General features: G+C 40.4%; 1 protein-coding gene and 1 long non-coding RNA gene across 3 annotated transcripts in view; one reads left to right on the top strand and one right to left on the bottom strand.

Annotated features, from left to right (window-relative positions):
* The window catches only part of LOC122981255, a 571,779-nt gene that overhangs the window by 524,372 nt on the left and 25,440 nt on the right, over positions 1-21,967 (bottom strand). The gene's annotated exons all lie outside the window — the stretch shown is intronic.
* stab1 (stabilin 1) overlaps positions 1-21,967 on the top strand; it is a 93,559-nt gene that overhangs the window by 46,613 nt on the left and 24,979 nt on the right. For both annotated transcript variants that reach the window (XM_044349882.1, XM_044349881.1), the window contains 17 exons: positions 676-755; positions 858-983; positions 2,045-2,118; positions 3,717-3,788; positions 5,226-5,345; positions 5,433-5,480; positions 6,527-6,604; positions 6,831-6,977; positions 9,371-9,505; positions 9,615-9,674; positions 12,738-12,914; positions 13,935-14,024; positions 14,662-14,808; positions 15,574-15,630; positions 15,728-15,890; positions 16,637-16,786; positions 20,802-20,906. In XM_044349882.1, the coding sequence (XP_044205817.1) occupies positions 676-755; positions 858-983; positions 2,045-2,118; positions 3,717-3,788; positions 5,226-5,345; positions 5,433-5,480; positions 6,527-6,604; positions 6,831-6,977; positions 9,371-9,505; positions 9,615-9,674; positions 12,738-12,914; positions 13,935-14,024; positions 14,662-14,808; positions 15,574-15,630; positions 15,728-15,890; positions 16,637-16,786; positions 20,802-20,906 (1,829 nt within the window). The remainder of the gene's footprint in view (positions 1-675; positions 756-857; positions 984-2,044; positions 2,119-3,716; positions 3,789-5,225; positions 5,346-5,432; positions 5,481-6,526; positions 6,605-6,830; positions 6,978-9,370; positions 9,506-9,614; positions 9,675-12,737; positions 12,915-13,934; positions 14,025-14,661; positions 14,809-15,573; positions 15,631-15,727; positions 15,891-16,636; positions 16,787-20,801; positions 20,907-21,967) is intronic.

Raw genomic sequence — 21,967 nt, 5'->3', positions numbered from 1 at the left:
AGGACGGGTTCACAGTTTTTCAAGTCTGTCTTAAAACAACAGTCAGGTGTTGTCCACACCGTCATTTAGTGCAAAAATGAATTTAAAAGTTGATGTGAGGCTTATATGAGGCTTCAGCAGTCTGAGTTAGTCATATCAAGTGGATATCTGCCATATTTCATCTTTTTAGCATCAAATTCCCTCTTTGTGTTTCCCTGTTGAGCTGCGGTGGAAGTATAGTAACAAAAAGAGGGACTTTGGCACTAAAAAGAATGTAACGTTGAAAGATATCTACTGAAGCATCATATTAGCTTCAGATAAACTTTTAAATGCATTTTTGCACAGACTGTGGATTTTGGCCCCCATCGCTTACATTGTAAGTGCATTATGAAGGTATTTTCTAATGGTCAGTATAAACAGAAGGAATGATTACAGCAAGAAAAACATATTTCAATGTTCATTTGGGCTCCTGACTGTTGTTTTAAGACACAAACAATACTTTTTAGTGAGACAAATTCATTGTAGGTTTTTGAGTCTAAATATGGGATTTGTTGACAAAAAGAATAAAATGGAATATCACCAGACTTATCCTGTAACACAGAAAAAATGGTCACAGATGACAGAAATGATTAGTAGCTGCTCTCAGCTTCAGTAGAAATGTGACATAAATATTGAACAGTTTCCCCTCCGCTGCAGCTGCATTACGGGGCCGAAAGGAACGGCTGCTGCCTGCGTGTGTGCGGCTGGATATGAAGGCAATGGAACGTACTGCAAAGGTAAACACACACACACACACACACACACGTATACACAAACAGACACACACACTCCTGTCCTGTACAGATATCAAATGTGATCTCTTTCTCTCTCTCTCTCAGAGGTGGATTTGTGCCGCAGGTCTAATGGTGGATGTTCAGAGGTTGCTGTATGTACGAAGGTCTCAGCAGGAGAGAGGACCTGTACCTGTAAAGAGGGGTACACTGGAGACGGGGTTGTCTGCCTGGGTATGTTGTCCTCCTGACCCCCCTGACCTCTGACCTCTGACCCCACACCACTAACCTAAACCTCCTAAACACTTTACCTGACCTGAAAAACACCTGGAAAAAGGAATATGCCATCCTAAACAACTGTGCTGTGATGTATTTAGGGAATATCGAGGAGACAGTGCGAAGAAGAGAGAGACATCTGGCAAAAAATGTTGCTTATAGCCAACAAAAAGCTGCACTGAGTAATAGGTATAAAGCTTATCCTCCTTGGAAAGAGCAATGGTTTGAGATTATCCAGGATATCTATTCAGTGGTAAAGTTGACCTACCTGCTAAAAGTTAAATGCAATATTTGTTGAGGGAATCTTCTCTAAGCCCAGTAATCCATATTAGCACTACTGTTAAAGTCTGTGTACAGTACTGGAAATAAGCCTGACGTGAAATAAATCTTCAGAGGCAGCAACGCCATTTAAAATGTTTACTTAAAACAAAGAAATGTTACAAATCGCTCCGTGTGTGTTTAACTTGGCTCTGCAGACTAATAAACTCTAACTGAGAGCTGTTGGCTATGACGTAATTAGTAGCCCAACTAAAGGAGCATTTCAACAGTTTAGCTACTACAATATTAACATGAGCATTAAATCACTAAATACGTCTTATCAATTCTTAAAACCCTTAATATGGCTCTTATTATATTTTTGAGAAGAACTGGGAAAAGTGAATCATTTACAAGAAACATGATGCCAAACAGGCAATTTAACTGTTGAACATATGTCTGAGTTGCCGTAGACAACTGTATTTGTTGTTTTTGTTTAGTGTTATATTGTATTTGTGCTCATGTTGTTGTGTCCAGAGCTGAAAATCCAATAAAAACCCAATAAATAATTAAAGTATATGATATGAAGGGACAGTGATAGGTCGAGGAGATGTTAAGTGTATCTTAACTCAAAGCAGGGGGGACATTACTCACTTTGCTCCATCAAATGGGAACAAAAAAAACTTCAAGGAACTCTAAAACTGTCCGATTTATATGTCGTACATATAATCAAAAATAATTTCCAACCGGTTGTGTGTTCACAGAGATCGACGGCTGTCTGGTCAATAACGGAGGCTGCCACAAGTCAGCGGAGTGCATCAGAACAGGCCCCAACACTGTAAGACAACACTGTACTGCAGTAAAATGTCAGATTTATATGGCACATAATGTTTGTCCTGACCCTAACACTGAACAATCACTGGACCTGAGTCTAGTCCAGCTGAGACCGGGTCAGGTCATCTTAAGTTTCAGGAGAGTTTCATTCTAGTGAGGACTGAATAGGATGTGGGTGTTTTTTAAAGGAAATTTTTTACAACCTTGGTATTATTTATATTGTTGTGGCCACCATTCCTATTCAGACCTAATCAGCGACATCCAACCGGGCAGCCAAACAAACCCCTGGTTTAACCAACTGGGGCCCCAGACCCCCAGGGACCCTGTTTAGTTTACAGTGTGCCACTTGTTTGAGGAATTATTTTTGTTTTGATATGAAAATCTAAAATACAATATCAACTGAAATGATGAGGACCCCAAGGTGACAGTATTATAACCTAATCTTGAGGGGGGCCTGTATCAAATCTTTTAGATGATATTATGCTTATATAGTCTATTATTACATCTTCAAATTATTTGAGAGGAGACCCACAAAAAAGAAAACTGTCATCATAAATCTTTCAGTAGCACCTTTCTGATCCCTTTCAAAGTACTCGCCTTGAGACGGGATAAAGTTGTCCCAGTGCTTCTCCTGCTCCTGGAAATATTTCCCGTCATCATTTGTCACCGATTCTTCCCGGACTTCTTCCATAGTGGCAAGTCTTCCTCCTTTCAGTCCCAATTTTAGTTTAATCCCAGCAGTAAATCTGCTAACTAAACCTTACTCCTGTGCTCTTGATGCCCCCCCCCCCCCCCCCCTTTCATATTTAATTTACAATTATTTAAAACAAAAAGAAAAGCAGCAAATGATCAGACTGGAAAAGCTTGAAATCAGAAAATGATTTGCGTTTTTTTTCTTAATATATAACATAACAAAAACATTAGTTGTTAATTAAAATTGTTGGTGATTCATTTTCTGTCAATCAGCTATTCAATTAATTGTTTCAGCTCTAGAAATTAAACACTCGTACATATTGCAGTTAAACTGAATCACAGCTCTCTGTTTTCAGCTCACAGGGGCACCAGGATGCTTCATTTGCATGTTGAAATTGAAATTATTTTCTTGGGGGGGCGTTCTGGTGTCCTGTGGGGCACAAACCATGAACCACAATGTCCCCAATTCAAGCGGAGACCTTTGTTGCATGTCGTTCTTCGTCTCTCTCTCTCTCTCTCTCTCTCTCTCTCTCTCTCTCTCTCCCTTCATTTCCTGTCGTCTCTACCGTCACTGAGTAATAATTCCTACAGGCGCTTTGTTTCTGAACTGTCACTTTTTTTCATCTCGCTTGAGTTTACTAGCCTGTATATTATGAGGAAAGATGCTCAGAGATCGACCCAGGTTGTAAAACAAACATTTTCCTTTTCTTTTTTTCCAACAGTTCTGTGTTCACAGCTCCAGAAGTGATTCAGTGCTGATTCTCTGCTGAAAGACAGGACTGAGGGAGAATTGATTATTTGATTTGTTGATTGGCTGAGCACAGTGGGAGGGAGGAAACAGATGGATGAAGTGATTGACTGTTTTACTGACTGACTGTTTTTCTCTTTCTGCTCTGTTGTCGTCTCCAGACGGCCTGCAATTGTATGATGGGCTTCCAAGGATCGGGGAGGTTCTGTTACCCGGTCAACCCATGCAGAACTGTATGTGTCATTTTCATGATTCTTGTGCAGTTATCTTCTTTATTCTGTCCTGTTGCAAGATACTGACACCTGTTTAAAAAAGGGAAACTGAAGTGGGAGCATCTGAAATTATTTCAGCTGGTTAATTGATGTTTTTTTTTTTTTATTGTTTTATAAAATCAGTCTTAAAGGACTGAATGTTAACTTGTTATGACAGAGCTGGCTGCTTGCAAAATGCGCCTGCAGTTTAATTTTGCGGATACACAACAAATAATTTTACACACAGATCACACAGCTGGGTGTCTGCATTAATAATTCAAATCTCCTGACAAGGCTCTGGGATTCCTCAGTGAGCTGTTCCACACAGATCTGAAGTTAATACAGTGAGATCATTTGGAGTATATTGGTCATCATCAGGGTGCGTCCTGAACTAAAATTTATTTTAGCTTTAAGTAAATCTCCGACATCCGTTTCCTCAGGTTAATCAAAATGATTTCTGTGATGACAGCAGGATTATTACAACAAGCTCTCAGTGTTTGTAGCCATGATGTTAGCACCAAAGTATTTGGTGCATTTAAACAACAACCTATGTAATCAATTAGTTAAATATTTATTTACACTGTATATAGTTCACTGACAGTAAGGTATTGTCCAAACTGCATTGATATGGTTGTGTTCAAAGAAAAGTTTAGACGCACTGACAGGAGTTTCTGTGTTTCTTGAAATGTAAATTCAACATCATCTTCCTTTGATAATTATGTCAACGTATAGTAGATCTGAGGTACTGTACCAGGAGAAGAACAATTTCCTCAGAAACTGCTGCTTTTAAAGGGTAAAGAGGACGAAAGAGCTGCGATTGGATAATTCTGAAGCTCACTCAGACTCCACCTGCTGCTCTGAATGTTTTTTATAAACTTAATTTTAAAAAAAAAATGTTTTTTATTGGGTTCTGACAACAATTACATGTACTTCCAGTTCCAAATATGCACAGACCCGCTTTTTTCTCATGCTTTTGAACAAAACACAAAAAACAGCAGGAGTCATCACTTTACAGACATACAGATGGAGAGCAGAACAGAGAAACAGGAAAAAAAACAAACACACACACCACCATTACTGGGGTATACCATAGTTGGTTCCAGTGTTGGTAATTGGGTAGGATTAAGTTCAGTCCAGAGGGGTCCACCGTGTCCAAGACCGGGTGCCATATCTTAATAAATCCCTCGACGTTGTCCTGAAGGGTATAGGTCAGTTTTTCCAGAGAGAGTATTCTTAATACCTCCTTATACCGATCATCCTTAGAAATCTAGAATTTGAGGATAACTTAAACTTAAAATTTTGAAAAAATGTAGAATGATGTTTTTATTGTTGTTTGTGTGTGTGTGTGTGTGTGTGTGTGTGTGTGTGTGCGTGCATGCGTGCGTGTGTGTGTGTGTGTGCGTGTGTGTGTGTGTGCAGAACAACGGCGGCTGCAGTAAATATGCTCGCTGTGAGTACATGGGTCAGGGTCAGAGGAACTGCACCTGTCTAAGAGGCCACGTGGGAGACGGCTTCGAATGCCGTGGAAACACCAACGCTGTGAGTCACATGACCTCTGACCTCTGATCTCCCACTGCCACGCCCCTCCCCCCTCACAGGAAGTTGTGTTGTCTGTCTGTCTTACAGGAGGTGTTCCGAAATCCAGAGAACAACTTCTTCCGTCGAATGATATATGTGAGTCGCTGTCGGTCAAATTTAAATCCACACAGTAAATGAAACTTTACTAACCTTTTAGATGTCATTTAACTTTTAGGTGGCACATACACCTCCCAGTATATCCTTTGTTTGTTTTGACTTATATACTCATTTGCTCAAAATAGTAATTACCAAAAAAGAAGAAATATAAATTTTATTTATTTTTCTCCAGTGACAGTGCCCCCTACATCAGTGTCTCCAGTGGGTATAACTGGTTGGCTTTGATGGCTTTTGATGACATTACTGTAATTAGACTGGCACAATATTTGTGCTGGTGGCCACTAAAAATTGTTTTGTTCCAACAAACTACGCAACGTTGTGACCTGTTAAGACTCGTTCATACCAACATTCAAAATTGCAAAATTTGGTGGCAAAGCAATTCGTTTCAATGGAATTGCTTGCCACGTTTTTTTTCCTTCATGTCCAACTCTGATGAACTATGACACATGAATTGTGCTGTTTACCAATAGCAAGAAGTCTTGACAGTGCTGAACTTTTAACTTGGGTCTTATTCTCATAATTGTGTCCATTCAGACGATGGGTCTTGCTAACTTTGCACTCACCACCACCTGTTGAAGAGATCTGAGAAATGCAACTCAAAAGCAAAACAACATATATCAGGACTTGCAGCATAAGCTTCCCATTTACATTATTTCTTTCTTCTTTTTTGCCTTTATTGGACAGTTGATGATAAACAGACAGGAATGAAGGGAAGAGAGAGGGGCACAACATGCAACAAAGGTCCCTAACTGGAATCAAACCAGGGACGTTGCAGTTATGTGACGTGCCGTAACCATTCGTCTATCAGGGCACTCTATGATAATTGTTTGAACTACTGAAAATAATTAGGCTGCTAGTTGCCCCTGATGTAAATCCTTATGCAGTTAGCTACAATAGCTAATCCAGGGAGTTAATTTCTGTTCACGTTCAGTGATGCCAGGTAACTCAAAGAGAGCCAGACTAAGTTGAACTTGCTTCACGATAAAAGCCCCAGAGGTTCAGTTTGTTTTCTTTGGGTTTCTCAGCTATCAGGACATCGAAGTCTTAACGATGGCGCGAACACTGTCTTCGTCCCTGCTGAGGAAACCAACGAATTCTCCACTGTGAGTACAGCATCTGCAGTTTGTGTATTATTCAATTTAACAATAATAATATTACCAATTTCAATTTATCATTCATCATTTCTGTGTCACAATATTGATCATATAATAATGACAATTTTCATCAGTTTTATATGCAAGTATTAGTATGTTTGCATGATATGTAAACTGGCGAATGTGTGTGTGTGTGTGTGTGTGTGTGTGTGTGTGTGTGTGTGTGTGTGTGTAGGTTGAAGAATGGAAGCAGCACGGTCGTGTTGATCATCTGGTTCGTTACCACATCATTTCATGTGAGACTTTGACCTTGAGTGACCTCAAATCCACTGAGCGTGCTGTCTCAACATCTGGACACACACTGCACTTCAGCCTGCAGCAGGTCAGACACACGCACATACACACACACACACACACACACACACACTATAATTTTGCCTTTTCAAAGACTAAGGTGCTTTCAGACCTTCGCCTCAATTGTTTCACGTTTTATGAAATGATTGGCAACGGTGAGTTGTTGTTGAGCGCTCGCCCAATATGTGAATTCTGTGGACTTTTCTTCCTCGCTGGTAGCACCCTCAAGGATTTGAAGAGTTTAAATATGAAGACAGCGAGTTTCGCTTGTTCCTCCCTCTCCCATGTGGCGTTAGTCATGCTGCTGAGCTCGGTGATGGAGATGGCGGCTGTCGCTCTCGTGAATGTGCATGGTCATTATTAGTTGAGACAAAGCGGCAACCTCCGGGGCTGAAAAATGAAGCCAATGCAGAAGTGCCAGAAACTGCAGTTCCTTGAATGGCCACTTGAGGTTAGCTCCAAAAACAAGTCAATCCCCATGTTAACAGCAGAAATACACATGTTTACAGCCTGGTACAAAAAACAGTTTTTGTCTCTATAGCTAATTTCCCCTTTCATGACAACTGTATGGGGGGTGATTTTTTTTATAACTCACCTGTTTAAATGTTATAAAGCCTTAAAGTTAAGCATAATTAAGGACATAGCCACTTTAAGTTACAGGTTGCTAACTGCTAAGTGGCTCATTCGGCCGGCCCGCCTCAGCTCCACCTCTTTGCCCATTTTGGATTAGCTGGGAGCTGCCAAGATGGCGATGGTCGGAGACTCCCACTTTGAGCTTCAAAACTGCTCTTCAGACGTCACAGCGGCTACAGCCATATTTTTTACAGTCTATGGTTGAGACATAAACTGGGCCTCATCAAAAATGGTGACAGATAAAAAAATTGATGGTGTTACTGTGTGATTGCTACAATTTCTCTTGTTTCACTTTTCACTGGGGAACTGTTAAAATACACAGAGGAGGATACAAGCTCAACATACTTGCTTTAACTCCTTTTAACTTTCTGACATGTCAGTGTAAATCCCTGCACTGATGCGCATAATGCGCGTTACCATGGTTACAAAACAGTTTTCTATTAATTCAGCGCAGGAGATCATTTTAACAGTTCACAATTAGCACATGGGTTTAATAGAAGTTAAACTATGTGGTTGGTCTGTTATGCTTTTACACCACAAACAAGCTGCACCAGAGTTCGTTTGGAAGTTTCACACCAGCCTAAATGAACCAAACCAAACCCAATACATCAAGATATATAAGATAATAAGTTGCATGTAAAAACATTCACATCAAAGCACCATCCAACTATACGTTATAAGTGAAAGAAATAGATAAAAATTAAAATAAAATATAAGAATATAAGCAAATCATTGGAAAAGTGTGCATAAATTAGGACATTTGCAGAGATTCAAGGCAAAAAGGCTTCTTTCTCTTCTTTTTTAAAATTTTTTATTTGCCCTTAATCATGAATGCAAGTTTTTCAAGAGCAAGAGAGTGCAAAAGACTATCAAGCCAGAGTTAGTCAGTGTGGTGGAAGATCTTCAGGTCTTCCTCAACATAATTGTTCCAAAAATCAAGATGATCCAAACTTAAAGAAATACACTGAAACTGGCAGAGTTCAATATAAAAAGATTTACTGTGTATCAAGTGCAATACAAGTAAACAGAGGCTTCGTCCATGGATGAAAGACCTAATGTAAGATCATAAAACATCGTCTTATATACCCTTCATAACTCCTCCTGTTGTGGAGCCTGTTTTCTACGACTCAACCTCATTCTACCAAATCCAGGAATTTTCTACCATTGTTGCTAAGACTCCTACCCCGATGACATCACTTCCAGTAAAACCCCTCCCACAATGACATCATTAGTGACCTTGACGCTTTGGCAATAATCCAAATATGATTCAAGTTAGAAACAATGGTGTCTCACACCTCTCTAAGACTGAAAATAAAAAGAGGGCCTGTGGCCTTTAATAATCACAAGTTATAAGTCAGAAATCACTCAAATATCACAAGTGCTCATTGGCCAGTAGTCAAATATCATGAGCGCTGACCTGTCCATGACTCGAAATGACATCATTCTGCACACTGTCTCTGTGCTGACACTTTCTTTACACAAGAAAATGACTCTTCCACACCAAACAACATGCATCCAACCCCAGGTGTTTCAGCTTGTTTCTACAAATACCTCCGTACACACTAAAACGCCAAAACAGGTAATTCTCCTCCTGTTGGACATGCACGGAGGACAGACAAGCAAGTCAGCCACAGAAAACCAGCGAAGAAGAAACGGTATATTATTTCTGTCTCTGCTGTGTCTTCTTCACACCAGTAACAAAAGAAATAATAGCCAGAAAGCTTGGATGATTGGGCAGTCCCATAGACATTAAACTAATGTGCCCTTTGTGTCTCTCTCGTCTTGCAGGGTTCAGTCTTGGTGAACAACAGGTCAAAGATCATTAAGAGTGATTACACCACTACTAACGGAATCATTCACTACATCGACACTATGCTGACGCCCTACAAGCTGCAGGACAAACCGCGTATCCAGTCTGACACGGTGTGTGCTGTTTTTGTCATTTAGTTGATTGATTGAAATAAACAAATGTCTGAGGATTAATCAGAATTGACAGACATGCAGTTTGACCTCTATATCTCTCTGTTTTCAGATGAACTTCACCTCAGCAACCACTTTTTATGGCTACAGCCGTTTCTACAAACTCGTGGAGGTAAAAAAAAAAAGATTTTTCCTCCCACACCTCCTTCCACCACCTCCTACAGCTACATCTCGCTCACTGCCTCCCCCTTCATTTACCCCCCCCACATCCACACATCCTCTTTTTATATCTACCTTGCTTCCTCTTTCACCTCCTTCTATCTGAGAACTACTTACTGATGCCAACTTCTTATTCTACTACACCTCTCCTCACCTCTTTTTTTCAAAATCAGAGAACACAATGAAACACAACGGTGACCAAAGATAATAACACATAATAACAACAACAAACGAAACCAAAGGAGGCACTACTACGACAACACAGACCGTCCGTTCTGACCAATCCTCTCCTGATGTCGCCATCCAAAAGCATCGGGTAACTGGGGGAAACGACTGTGTGCATCATCTTCTTCTTAAAGGACAGGTTCACAATTTTTCGAGTCTGTCTTAAAACAACAGCCAGGAGCCCAAATGAATATTGAATCATGTTTTTCTTGCTGTAATCATTCCTCCTGTTCACACTGACCATTAGAAGATCCCTTCATAATGCACTCACAATGTAAGTGATGGGGGACAAAATCCACAGTCCTCCTTCTGTTTATCTTAAGCTAATATGAAGCCTCAGCCTTCCAACTGAGTCAAATCAAGTAGATATCTTTCAACGTTACAGTCTTTTTAGTGCCAAAGTCCCTCTTTTTGTCACTATATTTCCACCACAGCTCAACAGGGAAACACTGTCCAAGGAAACACAAAGAGGGAATTTGATGCCAAAGAGACTGTAAATCTGGCAGATATCCACTTGATATGATTAACTCAGACTGCTGAAGCCTTATATAAGCTTCAGATTAACTTTTTAATGCATTTTTGCACAAAATGTGTGGACACACTGTGGATTTGGCCCCCATCACTTACATTGACAGCACATTTGAAGGGGATCTTTTAATAGTTAGTAGGAACAGGAGGAATGATTACAGCGAGGAAAACCTCTTTCAGTGTTCATATGGACACCTGACTGTTGTTTTAAGAAACACTTGAAAAATTGTGAACCTGCCCTTTAATATGTCAGACCAAAGTAGTCAAGTCAAGATGTCAGAGGCTAGGCCATATAGTGGTTTATAGCCCAGTCGGTTGAATAGATTTTACAGTAAGATCAATAAAAACGGTGTTACAGTAATCTAGTCGCTGGAGACAAAGGTCAAAAGACAAAGTGTTTCTGAATCTGCTTGAGAGATAAAGCTACGGAAGATATTTCAGAGATGATAGAAGGATGTTTTGGTGATTCTGCTAATGTGTGAAATTAAAATTTATGTCAGCATCAATAACTCCCAGGTTTTTGACCCGGTCAGTGATGGCAAAGAACTTCCAGACCTGATTTCTGTTTTGTCTTTGTTCAGTTCCAGAGATTTACATCCTTCAAGCAGAGTAACAGTGAATCTAATGTGTTAATGTTATCCAGAGACAGTGAGATGTATAGTTGGGTATCATCTGCGTAACTATGATAACAGATCTTGTGTTAGCTGATAGTAGCATACCAAGTGGAAGCATAAACAAATCAAACAGTAGAAGCCCAAGAATGGACCCTTGCGGGACTCCGTACAGCATGTCAAATCTAATCGAGCTGAAGTCACCGAGAGACACTGTGAAAGTCCAGTGTTGAAGATAAGATTTGATAAATAACGTCCTGCAGCTTTGCATTTTTAGTTACAATACAGGTTGACGTGTGGCTGTGATCACCAACATGATGTCATAGAGATGATCAGGATTAAATTTTATAGTGACGGTCCTAGAAACAAAGGAACATTTACTTGTGGATCTTTGGCAGGTGCATTGGCACACACCTGAAGACTGTGATTTATATATATATATATATTAAAATTTCATCAATATCTCCATAACTGATGAAAATTTTATTTACTTAACACACATTAGAAAAAGTGAAATTAATTACAAAGCCAATACAACCACACCAGAGGCTCTGTGAGGCTGCACTGAGGCACAGCTGAACTTTATTTTAACGACACAAGGCCGTCACTCGCTTTGTGAACATCGGCTACTCGACCTTCTGAATTGCAGCTAGTTTATGGGTGCTGACTTGCAACATTCAGTGAGAGAGAACATGCGTTTTACATGACTGACAAAGAGGAAACTGCCTTAAGATCACGTGCATTACATTTCTTCCTCATGGGTTAGTTTCACCTCTGCTCATGCTCTTTGGGTGGTGCTTGTGGTTTTTAGGAGGCCAAACTGTGCCACGGTACATTGCTGTTTACAAACATTCTGCCTTTTAAAAATGATTTTAACTATTAACAGCTAGCAGGTAATACTTCAAAGTTATTGCCCTCTAACAGGTTTTTATAAACAGGTGTGTAGGCTCATAAACTCTGGCTGTAAAAGAACCAGAAAACCCTGCACACAGTCAATCACTTGTACTCACTTCATTATAATGTTTAGATCAGGGGTTCTCAACCTTTTGTAGCTTAAGGCCCACTTCTGATTGTTAAAAATTTCCGAGGACCCCTTTCCTAAAGAAATGAAAAAAAAAAACCAAAACATAACATTACAAAAAAAGTCACGGTGAGAGGCATCCAGAGACGTGCACAGTAGCACTCCAAGTTGCTTTCAGTTTGTTCTTTGTCTTTGACCTTGTGACGGTCACAATGGAAACCCCTGACTCACATAAATAGGTGTGAAAGGCAGCAGAAACGTTTTTCCTTCCCAACTGTTAACACCCAGAAGAAATCAGAACATGTGTGGTGTGAAAGCATGAACGAGTGAATCGTACATAGAATAAGAAACACAAACAATATGCTGCATTCAAAGTAATCTCTAGTCAACTGTCTTTAACAACCAACCTGCTTTTGATGATGATATTTGTTGTCCAACAAAGCTGCAATATGTTGTTTACTGCTCAGTTTGTTGGGTTTAATTAAATCCAAGGCAATCATGGTGTGAAGTAATTCTATTATGTTTTAGCACTAATGTATTTCAGGAAAGTTTGACAGTTATTATGTTAATATCGTTTTTGGCCAGAATAATTGTAGCGTTAAAAAATTTCCCTTCTGTCCTCTTTGTGTAGGACGCAGGATTACTCCCTATGATCCAGATGTCCATCCACCAGCCGTTCACCATGTTCTGGCCCACAAACAAGGCTCTCGACTCCCTGCCAGCTGAAAGACAGCGCTGGCTCTACAGCCCCGACCACCAAGACGAGCTGGCTGCAACTGTGAAGGCTCACATCATACGCAACGGCAAGGTAGGAGGAGGAGGATGAGGAAGAAGAAAGTTCAATGATAAAGTGTCAGTACTTTGATACTCAAATGTAACTCATTTAGTATCAATACCCATTAACGCTGAAGCCCAACTTTATCCCCCTAAAGGATGAAAAGTTAATCACAGCCCAGAAGGAAAACAATGATGATCATTTTGTCTATAAAATGTCAGAAAATTGTAAAAAATTCCATCATAGTGTCATAAAACCAAAGGTGATGTCATAAAATGTGTTGTTTTTTCCAAACAAACAGTCCAAAACACAGATAAATCCAATCTACTATGATATAAAACAAAGCAAATATTTGGCATTTTTGCTTGAAAAATGATAAATTAATTATTAACATAGTTATAGTTACTTGCCTTTCTAATGACTAATAAACCAATCGTTTCAGCTCTAAACCTGTGATCAGTGCTACTATTCACTATGCAGAGTTGGAGCAGTTTTTCTCAAATTATGTCATTAAAACCTTCATTGAACGCTTTCTCCAACTTTCATTTTATCACTTGCAGGCTTTTTATCCATCACAACGTATCAAATAAATAAGATGAGCATTTTCAGACATCCTTGAAAAGTTAGTGATCAGGTCCCATTTGATTTAAAGTTTCACATATTTTTTTTTAGGAACTATAATGCTTTTTTAGTATCAAATTAATGTGGTTCTTATTGGTCTCTAGTGGTCTCAAAAACAAGGTTTTGTTGTTTGCTTGTCTGTGGGCAACTTAACCACCACATTATTTTTTTTTCACTTTTACAAGAAACTGTTTTAGCAAAGTGTATATAAACATATACAGATTATAAAAATGAAAAACATATGACCTCCTCCTCCTCCTGACCACCCTTCAGCTCTGTTACTGGCTGCTTACCAGTAATTCAGCTGAAAATGTAAAGTTTATCCTGAGGGTAGTTATAGAGGAAAGGTCATGGAGTGTCTGTTGTAGCTCTTCATGAGTATATCTCTGTGTGTGTGTGTGTGTGTGTGTGTGTGTGTGTGTGTGTGTGTAGCTGACAGGTATCAGTCACCCAAGTGTATTCTCGACGTACCGCACCATGTACGGATCCACCATCAAGTTCAACTGTGACAAGACCCTGGTGGTGAGAAAGCACGCGCACTCATACAGACCAGACAGGTAGCCATGTTTGCTTCTGCACCTGACAGCTGACTGTTGCTATAGTAACTGGTGCTGTCTCATGTTACCATGGTGATGTTGGAGAGAACACTATTTCATATTAGCGTGAACAACATCCTGGAACCTAACCCTGATGGTCTATGGTCACTTTCACACTTCATGCGGTCCGTTTTATGTTCGCACTGACTCTTTACATTCTTTAGTTTGATTGACAGCTGTCACACCAGACTACAGACTAAAGACTGATTATTTTCGTTATACATTAATTTGTTGATTATTTGCTCAATTAATCGATTAGTTGTTTGGTCTATAAAACAAAGAAAGAAACCAGAAAATATTCACATTTGAGAAGCTGGAATCAGAGAATTTAGACATTTTCTTTCTTAAGAAATGACTCAAAATGATTAATCAATTATCAAAATAGTTGGTGATTAATTTAATAGTTGGCAACTAATCGATTAATCGACTCATCATTGCAGCTCTATTCTATGTTATTATTTTCTGTTTTGGCTCTGTGACTGTGGTGAGCTGTTTTAAAAAGTTACTGACTTTGTGTGTGTGTGTGTGTGTGTGTGTGTGTGTGTGTATTATTATGTATTAAGGGGGATATATTAATGAATGAGAATGCAGCCAAGCTTGTGGAGCGCTACCTGACCTTCACTGAGGGCATTGCTTATGGCATCGACCAGCTACTGGAGCCACCTGGACTGGGAGCGTACTGCGACGGTCTCGAGATGAGAACCACTTATGTTAGTAGTACTGATACTATTACTTTTAATACTGCTACTGCTTTAATACTCAAAGTATAAATGTTAATACTTGTACTAGTTGTAATAATAAAATAAACACTTCTTCCAGTAGAACTATTTGTACCAGGACAGTCTGCTGCCAGAGTTACTGCTCATTGTAATTCAAAAAGCCTGATCACACAAGCATTTGAAGCAACAACATTTTAGGTGAAATCAGTTTATTTCAATGGAATAAGTGGATTCACTTGCAGGCAGCGAAATTAATGTAAATCTTGCACCGTGTTCATCGTTGGTGAACTTTGACGCATGACGGTGCAGATGTTTGAGAGAATGGAGAAAACTATTAAACTAGCTTATTAACTCTGTCTAAGAAAAACAAGAGTTGATGGTACAAATATGCCTTCAGAATAAACTGTGTCACCTTAATTGCCCCATCAGACACCAAGCTAATAGCTTTTCTAAATGCCTGCCAGAGAGCTTTTTTCTCATCTTCGCTAACTCTTTATTGAATGAAATGACGTGTCAGGTGAATAAACAGCCCAGTATAGACTAGAAAGAAGTTCAGAGAGCTGTGTGAGTAGCACAAATATTTCATGAAAACATGCAAATCAATGTCACTGCACCACTTTCTGGTGTTATCAGGCCTTAATTCATCTACAACCAGAGCTACTGTTGCTACTAGTACCACCTTTTTATACTGATACCACTCTGATTCATCCTAATATTTGAGGCTGGATTTAAATTTTCTGTCTTAAAATGCCTTAGGGAGGCTGTGGACGCTGTCTCTTCCCTCCATCCTGCCCCATCAGACATGAAGACACGGTGAGATCTGCCTGTCTGTTAAAAAAATCTGAACTTTAGCAGCTTGTACAATACATGAGCTATGTTAGAGATAAATGTCATTTCTGCCTTCTTCCAGGGAAAAAGGGAGCGATGTTTTAACTTTCGCTCCAGGTATGGATACCCAAATTGGTATTCTGACCTAAACGATCATTTCAACCGGATGGGCTGTAAGAAAGTTTGTCAGACTCCCTCCTGGGTCCATAAGTGCTGCAAAAACCACTACGGCCGAGACTGTCAAGGTAAGGAAAGAAGGAAGGAAGGAAGGAAGGAAGGTCTGGAGAAAATCTTGTGTCCCCTTAAGGCTCCAGTGTTCATTCTTATCAGTTGTAGAGGTGAAAATGTTAAAAATGTTCAGTTAGGAAAGGTCACAGGGTCATTAAGTGTTCATCCTCTGGAGAACAAGAACGGCATCAGAACATTTCATGGCAATCTGCACATTAGATTTACATATTTCTTGCGTGCATGAAAGGTCAGGAGGTCACAAAAAAACCAATAGAAATCATTCTGGGGGCCTGATTTTAATGGAAATTTGGCCAGCAGCTGAGCAGATATTCTCCTTTGGACCAAAGTGCTGTTTTAATTTAGGCTGGAATTAACAAATCCTGACCCTGAGGCAGTCATGTGATGGTATGAGTGTGAAAATGTCTGCCTCCAGAAGAAACACCTCTGCTAGGTTTTGTGTTGGTTATGAACATCTTCCCTCTATTTTTATTGAACTTTTCCATAGCGGATATTTTGACCTGCTGTAGCACTGAAGTGTCTCAGGAATGCACGCTTTGTTAAAGTAATTTGACAAATCAAAAGGTCTGCCATGGCAAAGATCAAGACTGTCTCTTTAGTTACCAACTTTTATGCTTAATTAGCATCAAATAGCTTGGTGAGACGGATATCTGGCTTTGCAAAATTAGGAAAATTGTCAGGGGAGCCCTCCTCGTCTAAATGTGTTGTTTTTGAATCAACTTCACACCTTTCCTGTGTGTTTCAGTTTGTCCAGGTGGCGTGGAGGCTCCTTGTGGTAACCACGGTGACTGTGATGATAATGTGCGTGGTTCAGGAAGGTGTAACTGCCACGATGGCTTCAGAGGAAAAGCCTGCGAAATGTGTGAGATCGGTCACTACGGCCCCAACTGCACAGGTACAGCATGGACAGTGAAACACAGTGTGTTTGAACCCAAACTGAAGGTCCTCCTCCTTTCAGAGGACATTACTTTATTACTTTATTACTTTATTACTTCATTTTAGAATAAAGTTATATTATTCCATGTGGACGGTTTTTATAGCAAAATGATGAATAGATATATCATATTCATAAAGATATAAATACATTGTAGTTTTTCATAAATTAGTTTTTGAAGCAGAGATCAGTCATTAATTTAAGAGCTGCCACGATTAATTTCCGATTAGTTTCCAATCGCCAACTATTTTGATAATCAATTCATTGTTTTCATTTTTAAGAAAAAAAGCCGGATAACAAATATCCAGATTTGTTAAACCCAGGTTAACAATCTCTTATCAAATCTCCTTTTGTCAGCAAAGACCGATGTGCAAAACATTCGAGTAGCAGCTTCTCATTTTTATCCGCCCCTGAACGCTGCTTTCACCGGTTGAAATGACAAATATCACCAGTGGCTGATTGTATCATCAATACACACAGAACAGAACGCAAATAACAGAAACACAGCATTAAACAGGATAACAAAATTGTAATGGATTTATAATATATATGAAGAATGTGATGAAGAAGACGTCAAGCAGCTTCCGGTTGCCACCAGAACAGAGTGGGACCTGAGCCACGCAACATCCATCACCATGGAGACCTGGCAGGGGGACAGACTACACATGCACACAGGGGAGACTCACATCACACCATTCACATACACAAGAAAAGACGTTATTCACACAGGAGAAAGAGGAGGATAAAGACATCATTCAGAGAGAGAGAGAGAGAGAGAGAGGGACATGAGGTGAGGCTGAACTCCTGCAGGATGGAGAACCAGATCCAAAACCTCAGAAAATGGCACCAACAGCCGGGGAAGCAGAGCGGATCCAGGATGGGTGCTGGTCCAGCAAGAGGTGCCTGAGAGAGGAGAGAGGACAGGAGGAGAAAATAGGGAGAGAAGAGAGAGGGCAACAAACAAACAGGTTAGAGAGATGCAATGGTTATCAGAACAGTTGCACTAATCAATAATCTCGTCAGCAGGACGGCGCTTAATAAATTCATTGAGACAGAAACCGACCCGCCGTGCAGCACAAGGTCATGAAGAAATCAATTTAAAGGCAACTAATTGTGGGTTAAGGCAAAAAAGATGAGTTTTAAGATTGCTTTGCTAGACGTGTGTTTCTGTAAAGGAGAAGATAACTTCCTTCAGCCTGAGTCATGTTGTGTTCACGCTCAATAATCTCAACCAGCATCAGAAACCTGTAGGAGAAAACAAACGAAGCCCAGGCTGACCAATCATAGTTCCTGTTGTTTTCCACGCGGTATCTCTGTGGACTCCGTAGCCTCAGTTCACATGAGAACTTCTCTTTATCCCCCTCCCCCCATCCCCAATAAAATCTCAACTCAGCAGACAGTCTCACCTCTATCAGCTATTCAGCAGTCTGTCTCCATAGCAACGTTCCAACGCCACCACAATCACCATCAAACAGCTGGGTGTGCTTCCAGCTGTCTTCAGTCAGAGTCACCCAGCAGACGAAATATTAAACAGCTGCTGATCATCTTCTGTTTAGGTTTCAAAGTTCTTTTTTTATGATCTAATGTTTAATCAACTCAGAGACGTAGAAGTCTTCTCAAGTGTGAATCAGAGCCGTAGCGAATTCAAAACTCAACGTTGCGGTTACGAACACAACACGCCCCGTTGCCGTGGTTACTGAGTTTCTCCCAAACTGAATGTCTCATCAGGTTTTTACATGCAATCTTTAGTTTAAGCTTGACATTAGTGGAGCACATGACAGAATTTGAAGCTCTGTGATTGGATGTTTGTTACTGAAATGCACCTTGGGAGTCGTAGTTAAAGGATGGGTTCACAATTTTCCAAGTCTGTCTTAAAAAAAGTCAGGTGCACAAATAAACATTGAAATAGGTTTTACTTGCCATAATCCAACTGTTCATACCGACCATTAGAAGATCCCTTCATAATGCATTTACAATGTAAGTGATGTGGCTTCATAAGCAAGCAACGTGATCAAAACCTGAACCCACACAAGGGAGAGAAGCTTCAGTCAGCAGTTCTTCTTCGTCCCGCGGCCAGAGATCAAGTCAAGCTTTGAAAGAGAGGCGCTCAATCCTGTGCAGTCAGCAGCTTTGGAGGAGCAGCTGAGATATCAGAGCTGGATGAACTACGCCGACAGCAGCATGAGGAAGAGGAGGCAGAAAATTATCATAGGAGGCTTGATGACCGGGCTCGTTAGGCTGTCGGAAGCCACGAGTGTCTCACAAACCACATTTCCAGGGTAAGGAAGCTTAGGCAACCTGAATGAGATCTGGAAAAGGCTAAACTCCTTTCTTCTTTACTTGTTTAGAAACATTCTGACTCAACTGGGGAGATCCGTATGAGTTGTAGCCTCTCTCAGGTTCTGTCATCTTCTCATGCACTTGGTGCCATTACTTCCAGTGCCCCCTCATCTTTCACAACCAGAGCCTCAATGGTCCACTGAGTCTGAGCTGCAGCTGTCTCCAGTTCTTGAGCCGCAGCTGTCTTCAGTTCCCGTGCTGCAGCAGCCTCCTGTTTTCCTGGCTACACTGGCTCACCTGTCTGTCTTCCAGCTGCCAGACTCCAGTCCTGCACTCCAGCCAACTGGTCGACCTCCAGAGTGAGTCTGCCCATCTGTCCTGCCTCCTGGTCGCCCTCCGGAGCGACACTGGCAGTCTGTCCTGCCTTCCAGTTGCTTTCCCGAGTGACCCTGTCTGTTTTTCCTGCGTCCTGGTCGACCTCCCCATCTTCTAGCCCAATCATCAGTCCCAGTTTCTGAGCTACTAACCCAAACTACCCCAAATCTGCCTTTGATGAGGCGGCAGGATGCTTCCCCAGGTTGTGCATGCAAGCAGCTAGCTGATTGGGAAAAGATGCTGGCATCTTACTCAAATCCTGGCCGACCACTTCTGGGCAAGCTTTATCAGCCATCACTTTCCAGACCTGCAACCAAGACCAAACTAGAACACAGATGAGGAGAACCTAAAACAGGGACAAATTATGATCGTCGATCCCCAACTTCCTTGCTCCCTATGGCCTGTTGGAAGAATGACACAGACCCTGGAACGAGATCAAAGTAGAAGACTTCCATCCAGGTGCACGGCTAGTACCTCTGCCGGAGATCAAGGAGGATGATTAATGGGGATTCTGTGTTTCAAAACATCAGTTTTTTGGCTGTCAAGAAGTCCCCATCACATGATTGCACCTGAGGCCGGGAACTGCCTTGAAAGCAACCGCCCCACTCAGGTGCGATCACTTCACCTTAATGAGAGACTATATATCCTTGCTTTGTTCTTTCTTTTTGACCTCAGTCATGTTGTGTGCATCCTATAAGTGAATTTCCTTATTTAACATTTGATTTATCTTTATCGCACACAATCTCTGTAGTGAATTGATTTGATGTTAATAATTTTGTTCTCTCTTTGCAGAGCTTAAACCACATACCCACTGAAAAGGAAATCCACAAAGAAATGAAAATAAAATAAAACAGCTCTGCATTTTTTAACCTTGGATTCCCGCCTCATCTATGGGTCTCTCTCTCTCAAACACACTCAGCCTGCCACACTAGACATTAGATTTTGAATCATTGTTTGGACACACTGTGGATTTTGGCCTCCATCACTTACATTGAAAGCATATGAACAGGCGCACACATGATTACAGTGAGGAAAACCTGTTTTAATGCTCATATGGACACCTGATTGTTGTTTTAAGACACATTTGAAAAATTGTGAACCTATCCTTTAACTTGGCTCTTTTAGGTTTCATGTCCACAGGCTTGTACTGATGATTCAACCAGGACAGATTCATGAAGTGTCACCTAACACCTTACATTACATGCAGGAACCCTAGACGCCTGAAATACTTCTTACATCTTCACAACTCTATTCTAAGATTATTTTAGCTTGTCAGAGTCAGGAAGGTTGAGTCACGTTTTTCTTTCTCTCTGTCTGTCAGTCTGTAGCTGTGGTCAGAAGGGAAAGTGTGATGAGGGCATTGAAGGTTCTGGACAGTGCGTGTGTGAGCTGGGCTGGCAGGGCGATCGCTGCCAGAGTAAACAAGGTAAGTTTCCCTCCTGAACGTAAGGACCTGAATACATATAATCCTAACAATGTATCTCAATACTGTCTGACTTCTGTACCCTTCCGTGGCTCTCAGTCTCAAGTCCGTTTGTTCCTACTGACGGTGTAAATCTTTGAAAATGTTTCACAAACATTTCCTGCCACAGTTGTTTTAGTAAATGTTACTGAAACAGGAGGAATTTATGATTTTTTTGGGTTATTTTTAGTGGCGGATTTATACACATTTGGTGCTAGTAAAAGTGAGTATTTACTTTTTATATCAGCTGCAGTGTGTTTGTTCATGGTAAAGACGGAACATGTCACCCAGTGCAACGGTGTGACTCATTGATGAGTTTTTGGACAACAATGGAAGTCTACGGCACAGGAATAGGATATATCAGGCTTTGGATACACAATACTTGTTTTTCATTGTTGGTTCGGGTCACATTTACTGACAGTAACAAAAAATATAGTATATCACCAGACTTATCCTTTAACTTTTACCTCCATCAGAATTTATGTTTGTCTTTAAGCAGGATTTATATATCATCATCATTATATATGATTTTGGCCATGGATCAAGTAACAAATGATTACTTTTTTGTTGTGGGTCTGGATGATTGGCGCCATTGTGTGGCTGTTTACAAAACACTACAGAAAACAGGACACCCTCTTTATTTCCAGGATTCCTTGGTTAAAGACTAATGTGCAACTTTCCACCAACAGCTTGTCTATTTTGAAGTTTTGCAAAACAGTTTTTTATCGCTTCTCCTACAAATTATAAGTTAATATTTTCTTTGTTAGGTTAAAATTTTTAGAAAGGAATAAAGAAAAAACACTTCAAAATAGACTAATTTCTGTTATTTCTTGCAACTGACACTTTAATGTTTTAAAAGCACACAGAATTATCTCCGGTGCTTCCTCGTCACCTGAACTTTCTGCTGCTTCGTCTTCAAATGAGAGTTCAATTGCTTTCATCGCTTCCTCTTTAACTGACAGTTTGACTGCTTTCATCACTTACTCTTGAGCTGTACAGTTCAAGTGCTTTCATCTATTACTCCT

Source organism: Thunnus albacares, chromosome 4, assembly GCF_914725855.1.
Source record: "Thunnus albacares chromosome 4, fThuAlb1.1, whole genome shotgun sequence".
Classification (NCBI taxonomy): domain Eukaryota; kingdom Metazoa; phylum Chordata; class Actinopteri; order Scombriformes; family Scombridae; genus Thunnus; species Thunnus albacares.
The sequence above is the reverse complement of the archived record's forward strand: the minus strand, read 5'-3'. Positions and strand labels throughout refer to the sequence as shown.